Source organism: Synchiropus splendidus, chromosome 3 (assembly GCF_027744825.2).
Source record: "Synchiropus splendidus isolate RoL2022-P1 chromosome 3, RoL_Sspl_1.0, whole genome shotgun sequence".
Taxonomy (NCBI): Eukaryota; Metazoa; Chordata; class Actinopteri; order Syngnathiformes; family Callionymidae; genus Synchiropus; species Synchiropus splendidus.
In genome coordinates this window covers 33,252,616-33,260,636 of record NC_071336.1, presented here as the reverse complement: position 1 = coordinate 33,260,636, position 8,021 = coordinate 33,252,616, and the positions used below count along the sequence as shown (strand labels likewise).

General features: G+C 46.6%; 1 protein-coding gene across 1 annotated transcript; it reads left to right on the top strand.

Moving 5' to 3' along the window:
• Positions 1–208: 208 nt before the first annotated feature.
• LOC128756014 (uncharacterized) lies at positions 209–1,588 on the top strand. Its single transcript, XM_053860138.1, has 2 exons — positions 209–276; positions 340–1,588. Exon 2 carries the CDS (start codon positions 428–430, stop codon positions 1,460–1,462), a length of 1,035 nt encoding a protein of 344 aa, XP_053716113.1. The 5' UTR covers positions 209–276; positions 340–427; the 3' UTR covers positions 1,463–1,588.
• Positions 1,589–8,021: the final 6,433 nt, after the last annotated feature.

The following is an 8,021-nucleotide window of genomic DNA, read 5'->3' as shown; positions in this document are numbered from 1 at the left end:
TATATATATATCTATCTATATCTATCTATATATATATATATATATATATATATATATGTAAGGAGTTATATTTGTTGTTTGTCTCTGTCGCTACGCGCGGGTCCGTTTTATTTTGGAGGGGTAACGGAAATGTGGAACGGTTGATTGGTGTTGACAAAAAAGGAGCGGCAACGTTCGGGGCCGCTGTTCAATGAAACAATCTAGTTCTTGAGTCCTCAATTCCTCTTCTGCAGAACAGCTCGGCTACATTGGTGGCAGCGGTGGGATACCGTGCGGGTGAGAATTCGTCGCTTAAGCTGCAGTGTGGAAGTTAGAGTTAGCACCTGCTAACCGCTGTAGGTAGTGTGAAGTTTTCAGACAGCACGTGGAAGGAAAATACCGCGTGTAGCCAGGTCGTTAGTTGTTCGAGAGCTTGGACCTGAGGAAGATGTGGGAACAAGTGGACGACTCAACAGACACCAAGTTCGAACGCCGTGACCGTTACTACTCAGGCAACGTTCGCATCGAACTACCCCCGCCCTTCGCCGGAGACGAGGAGCAGGGCTTCCCATGCTGGGTCCGACAGTATGAGGTGGCCGTGAGTGCGTTGGTTGGGAATAATGACCAGGAATGTGAAGATGAACTGAGTCGCATTTTGCCAACTCGACTGACGAAAGCTGCCTTCCTACTGTGGGACAGCCTACCGAGGGCAGTGCAGAGGGACTATGCGGCCGTGAAGGCGAGATTGATGGAGGCGTTTGGTCATGGCTACTTTCTGGACCGCTTCAGAACGAATCTGTCCGCCCGGATGCGTGCCCCCGGTGAGAGTTTGGACGTTTATGCTGCGGACATTAGTCGACTCGTGCATGAAGCATTCCCAAACTATGGACAGGTGGCACAGAGGGAGGAGAAGTACCGCCGGTTCTTAGCTGGACTTGACCCGGCTTTAAGAGCAAAGTGCCATGAACAGGGGGCAACAGATCTGGAAGAAGCTTTGATGATCGCGAGCAGGTGCGAGATGGCCAGGGAAGCTCTAAAGATGGATTACGGGACCCCTTATCAACGCTCCGCCCCTGTTCTGCAAGCAGCTGGTACTGTGAATTCTATTTGTACACAGTCATCATTGGATCGTTTACTGGATGAGATGAGGGAAATGAGAGTGGAGATGAAGAAAATAATGGAGGAAAATGACAGATTGAGAAGGCAGGCAAACAGGAAAGAGTGTGAGTGGTCAAACCGTGGACGAAGGTGTAGATGCACTTGTGGAGAATTGGACTGTCAGTCAACTTTGTCCGACCGGCGCTGGCGGGAAAGGAACCGGGAACCCAGTCAGGAGAGAGTGCATAATGCTGGAGACCGAGGCCGGTCCCCCAGCCGGCGCAGTCCAGAGGCGACAGGTGGAAACACTCCGAGACGGGGAGGTGTGCGTTTTCTTTCTCCCAGGAGAGGGGAAGCGGGCAATCAGTCGGGAAATGCTCAGTAGCTGATGTTGTGGGCCAGACACCAGCTACGGTCACCAGGGGCCCTGAGTTACATGGAGACCTGCATCAACTTTCCAGGGAGCAACACTGCTGCACGTCATATATTAGGGGCAGCGTTGAGGGCACTGAAGTGAACATTTTGGTTGACACTGGGTCCACTGAGTCGTTCATTAGTGCAGATTTTCGCATGTCAGTTCCTTCTTTGCGCAAACGACCCCTACAGACTGCTGTTGTGGTGGCTCATGCTGTGAATGGACAGATGCTGGACACATTAGGCTCAATAACTGTGACTCTGCGCATTGGTGAGCACTCTTGGCAACAAAGGTTTTACGTGCTAAGAGAGTCATCCCAATCTGCAATACTTGGACTGGACTTCCTTATTTTGAATCACGCTCTTTTGGATTATACCCATCAAAGACTACAGTTATGGGATGTGGTCGTCCCCCTTATGCAGGACAAGGACTTGATCCCTTTATGTTGCAATGTCTCAGTATCATCGGACGTGACTTTGCCTCCCCTCAGTGAGACACTCCTGCCAGTAAGTGTTTCTGCTGCTGTGGGTAGAGATAAGAACATGGACTTTGTGGGGTATCTATCCCCTAACTTACCTTCTACATGTGAATGTGTTGTGGCTCATACCGTTACTCACGTAAAAGATGGAGTCACCACTGCAAGAATCTTGAATCCAACAGATCAAGACATGGTGTTGAAGAAAGGCATGCACCTTGGTGAGTTTTTTTCAAGGAACGAGACCGAAGTGCTGTCACTTCCACAACCTCTTTGTGTGGCTGAAGCAGTGATGCCAAATAAAGACCGTATTATGGAGTCATTACGGGAATCTCCAGCTGAGGGGCATCAGAAGATCCAGTTGATGGAATTACTTGAAGAGTTCCAGGACATCTTTAATGTATCGAAAGCTGTGGCAGGTAAATGTTCACTGGTAAAACACCATATTAGAACTGGTAATCATGCCCCACTTCGGCAACAAGCTTACAGAACTTCACCGGAGAAGAGAAAGGAGATTGACAACCAGGTGGCGACCCTTTTGTCTCAGGGGGTTATTGAGGAGAGCTGCAGTCCGTGGGCCTCACCTGTAGTGTTGGTGAAGAAAAAGAATGGCGACTGGAGGTTTTGTATTGATTATCGTCGCCTGAACAGTATCACCATAAGAGACTCTCATCCTCTTCCCAGGGTGGATGATACACTGGATGCATTGGCTGGCGCTTGCTGGTTCAGCACATTGGACTTTGCAAATGGTTACTGGCAAGTTGAGGTGGCGGAAGAAGACAGAGAAAAGACAGCATTTTCCACCGGCAGGGGCCTCTATCAATGGCGCTCGATGCCTATGGGCTTGACCAACGCTCCTGCTACGTTTCAACGCATGATGGAGTTGGTGTTGAGAGGGTTGCCATGGCAGGTGTGTATGGTTTACCTGGATGATGTGCTGGTGTACAGTCCTACCTTCGAGCATCACCTGTTGACTCTGCGTGAGGTATTGTCCCGGATTCAAAAGGCAGGACTGAAGCTGAATCCTAGCAAGTGTCATTTTGCACAAAACCATGTGGTGTTCCTAGGACATGTGGTATCGAATCAGGGGCTCCAGCCTGATCCCCGTAATGTTGAAAAGGTCTGTTCATGGCCCACACCCCAAAATCCTACAGAAGTCAGGGCTTTTGTCGGATTATGTTCATATTATAGACGTTTTGTGAAAGACTTTGCTTTGCATGCAGCTCCACTTCATAAACTGACTTGCAAAGACACACCCTTCAACTGGACTCCCGAATGTGATGCTGCTTTTCAATATCTCAGAAAAGTGTTGACGTCTCCGCCTGTGGTATTGATGCCTGACTTTACACTTCCTTTCAAGGTGTACACTGATGCGTCTTTGATGGCTGTGGGGGCAGTACTAGCTCAGGATCATGATGGGTTAGAAGGAGTGGTTGCTTATGCTAGTCAAGCACTAACCTCCACTGAGAAACGCTGGTCTACATTTGATAGGGAGTTGTGGGCGATTGTGTGGGCGGTGCGTCAGTTTAGACATTACTTGGGGTCGGCAGAGTTCACAATCTTCACTGACCACAGACCGCTATTGAACCTTCGTACTATGGCCATTGATAAAGATCCGTCTGGAAAGAGGGCTAGGTGGATTCTGGAGCTGGATCCATTTAACTGGGTCCTCAAATACAAAAAAGGAGAGTTGAATATTAATGCAGATGCTCTGTCGAGACGCCCTCAAGTCAGGTCGTGTGTGGTTGAGGGTGGTTTCTCACCGCAAGTCTCATCAGGGGTGAATTATGTCATGACTCAACCGGATGAGGAATCTTCTCCTGTTGATGCGGCATTATTGGACCCTTCAGCGGATGCTTCGCTAAATGCAGAGCTGAATGCTGATGAACTAACAGACGTGCCAAGTTCTTTCCAACAAGAACTTTCTATTGACAGAAATATTCTGATTCAGCGCCAACAGTCTGATCCAGATATCCGAGTCGTTGTGAAATGGATTTCTGAGAATGTGTCCCGGCCTACGAGGTTGCAGATGAGGGGCAGTTCACGATGGTTGCGTAAGTTGTGGACAGAGTTTTCACGCTTGTCACTCCAGGATGGTCTGCTCTGCCGGTCTTTGACATCTTCACTCACTGGCGAGGCTCTCTGCCAAGTAGTGATTCCCTCCTCAATGGTGGAGGAGGTATTAAAGCAACTACATGGTGGTCCGTTAGCAGCACATTTTGGGGCTGACAGAGTTTGGGAGAAAGCGAGAGTCTCCTGCTATTGGCCTTACATGTTTAAGGACATTCGTCAGTGGTGCGAACAATGTGTTCCCTGTCAGACTCGCAAAACTCCTACACCGAAGCATCGTGCGCCCATGGGGGGTGTACAAACAGGACGGCCTTTTCAGAGGGTGGCGATGGACATTCTTGAATTACCTGTAACTTCAAAGGGCAATAGATATGTGCTGGTGGTGGAAGATTATTTCACTAAATATGTCAATCTATATGCTCTGGCTAATCAAACGGCTCAGACTGTTGCTGGCTGCTTATTCGAGGATTATGTGCTGGCACATGGGGTTCCAGAAGTTCTGCATAGTGATCAAGGTAGACAGTTTGAATCAGAGGTTGTCCAAAAACTGTGCATGCTTTTGGGTATCAAGAAGACACGCACCTGCCCTTATAATCCGAAATCGGATGGCATGGTTGAACGTTTTAACAGGACTCTCATCAACCAACTGGCCAGAGCATTGCTTGACTGTGGTGGTGAATGGGATGACTTCGTGAAACATGTGGCGTTTGCGTACAACACTTCAGTCCATGCATCAACACGCTTCACTCCTTTTTACCTGACACACGGAAGGGAGGCTAGAACACCCATGGATATGCTCGTGCCAATTGGTCGACAACATCAGGGGCTGACGCACCCTGACTTTGTCACCTCATTAGCATTGAAACTTAACACTGCGTTCAAGGTGGCCCGGCTAAACAATATGGTCGCCCATGAGGAACAGAAACTGTATTATGACTCAACAGTTAGACATCATTCATATGCTGTTGGGGATTTGGTGTGGTTGAACAATCCGACAGAGGGTCGTTTGAAACTTGCTGCACATTGGAAAGGTCCATATCGTGTCATGTCTGTGTGTGAAACGCAGGGAGAAACAGGATTGACCTATCAAATCGGTGATGCATTCGAGCTGGACGGTCGTACTCAAGTTGTTCATTATGATCGTCTAAAACCATATACATTGCCTGTTCCTGTTGAAAACCCCATTGTTTTTTTGCCTTCACAGCAAAACGAGCAGGCTGAGTGCATTGAAAATGTTGGGATGGAGAGTGATAACCCCATTCCGGAGAATGCCACAAGGGGGCCTCCTCAGGCTGTGACTCGTGCAGGGAGACGAGTTAGGGTCCCATCCCACTTTGATAACTTTGTTATGTCTTAATGGTGTTCTGTTATGTTCTGTTAAAATAGAGTTATGCTTCATGTCAAACCTGTCAGACATATATCATTCCTTGGTGTGTTTTAAATCTGTCATATATCAGCTAATCTGGTATATAGGGACAGGTGGGAGTAGTAGTTCCTAATACCAAGGTTCTAAGTGATTGTGTGCATATGTGTATATATATATTCATTGTATTTCTGTGGGCACAGTGTTTGGAATGGTATTGCCTTTTCATGCGGTGAAACGGGGACGTTTCTTTCTCGAAGGGGGGGAGAACTGTAAGGAGTTATATTTGTTGTTTGTCTCTGTCGCTACGCGCGGGTCCGTTTTATTTTGGAGGGGTAACGGAAATGTGGAACGGTTGATTGGTGTTGACAAAAAAGGAGCGGCAACGTTCGGGGCCGCTGTTCAATGAAACAATCTAGTTCTTGAGTCCTCAATTCCTCTTCTGCAGAACAGCTCGGCTACATATATATATATATATATATATATATATATATATATATATATATATAATTTCTTACGCTGTAAACATCAGCAGCAGACACTAGGTTATAGTGCCTTCCTCATATTTCTTTGCGTGGTTTAGAAATGTCACCCATCTCTCCACGTTGGCTGGCAAGATGAAATGAATGAATGCAACTCAATTGCAGCAGTGGTCAGTGTGGCGCTCCTGCTGCTCCACTGTTGTCAGCCCTTACTGCACTCCAGCTGTTGGAGAGCTTCTGCTGCGTCTGCTCTCTCTGTGGTGCAGTCAGACACTGTAACAAATAGTGGGGCGGGGCCCCTCTGGAGGGGCGTGGAGAGATGCCATGTGACCTCGGAACATGCTTTTTTTTGCCGTACTAGTGTTAAGGTTCAAGATGCTTGGAGGGACCCAAGTGCAGTGATGACAGTCACAGGAGGCTGGAGCGAGTCAATACAATTATTTAACAAGAAAATATAAAAATATACAATAAAAGGCGTCACCGAACCGGTAGAAGAAAACAGAAAATAAATCCAGAGCACCAGCGAACCAGGAGAAAGAATGCAAGAAGAGTCTGTAACAAGAGAACACACACACACAATGAACAGTAAAACACAAAATGCAATATTGAGGTCGTCAAATTGAATGCACAAGTCGGGAGTCACAGAAACAGAGAGAAAACCAAGAAGCCAAGCGGATGGGGGAGAACAAAGGGAGTCAAACTACAAAAACTCAGAGCACCAGGGTTTACAAATAGCTGAAAAGAAAATAATATAAACGACAGATAAATGTACGACGAGTGGAGAGAAATGAATGGAGCGAAAACTAGACAAGTGTAATTGCACATCCACTCACGATTTTCTTTTTTTAATTTCGGGTAAATTGATGCACTTTAAGTACAACGCTATGCTGAGGTGTACTTATAATAGTTTTGTAGACAAATTATATTAATTTTAAAGAGGCAGCGGAGAGTTGGGGTGGTGGCGTGAAATGTTTACTTCATCCTGTGGGGGGCGCAACAGAAAATTAGATGCAACTGAAATACTGTATAAAACACTCACCTGACTGCTCACTGCTGCTCACAGCAGGCTCACCAGGGTCACCAGGCTCTTCACTCCCATCATTCTGCTGCTAGCGAACTGTGAGCCCAAATGTTTTGTTTCTGAAGGTTTTCTCATTCATTCCCTGAGTGCAGCCTCTTCTTCACCTCTCCTGTGTGGGCAAAAGGAGGGCCCCGAAGCTACTGCCATCCTCTGTCCGATTGAGGTCATTGCACTTTGACATAAAATATGTAAATACTTTACATGCATACTTCGTAATAACAGCGGCTTGGAGGAGTGTGCTGACCCAGTGGCTTCATAGTGTCACTTGAAGTTTCATGGTAGTTGTTGGCCTGAGTTTGATTATCTTTGCACTTTTGCAGCTCCCATTCTGGGCCAAGCTCTGTGCTATCATAGAGGTGAAATCTTCCCAGCTGAGCCACAGGCAAATGCCACTGTGTTTGACCAAACGTTTTCAGTCATGATGATTTTAACCTACAGACAACAACTGACTAAACGATTCTGTCGCAATCACACAAAGAAAAAACAGGAGTGTTTAAAATAACTTTTTTCCCCACATCCAGTTTCTTTTTTGGAATCGGGATTATTATTATTATTATTAATATTAACAACAACAACAACAATAATAATAACTATTATTATTATATATTTAATTATACCCTCATTTTCCTCAACCAAAGTAGTCTTTTTAATGTAAATAACAAAAAACATCTTTTCAATAAACAGCAAGACAAAGCAACACTTCTCCATCCAGTACAGGACATTAACAACAACCAAGCACTTCAGTGTAGCTGCAGGACGAGTTCGTCCCTGTGACTGACTCTCTCTTCAAGTTTCCCCCGACCACAGATGTCACCAGTGACATCATCAGTTCACGTCTCCACTCCTCTGACGAACTCTACAAACTTAGCTGCGCTCTGTTTGTCATCAGCGATCATCACCAAGTGGTTCTGTTGGAGTCAGGTGTGGCTCCATGCTTCAAGCATTCTTAGTGATTCTCCATGAGACCCTTGAGTGGTCCTGCGTCCTGTTGCAGTCCGTTCTCATCTGCCATCCTCCCATTTAGTGATCGCATCTCATGACTGTCAGGAGGCCGATTG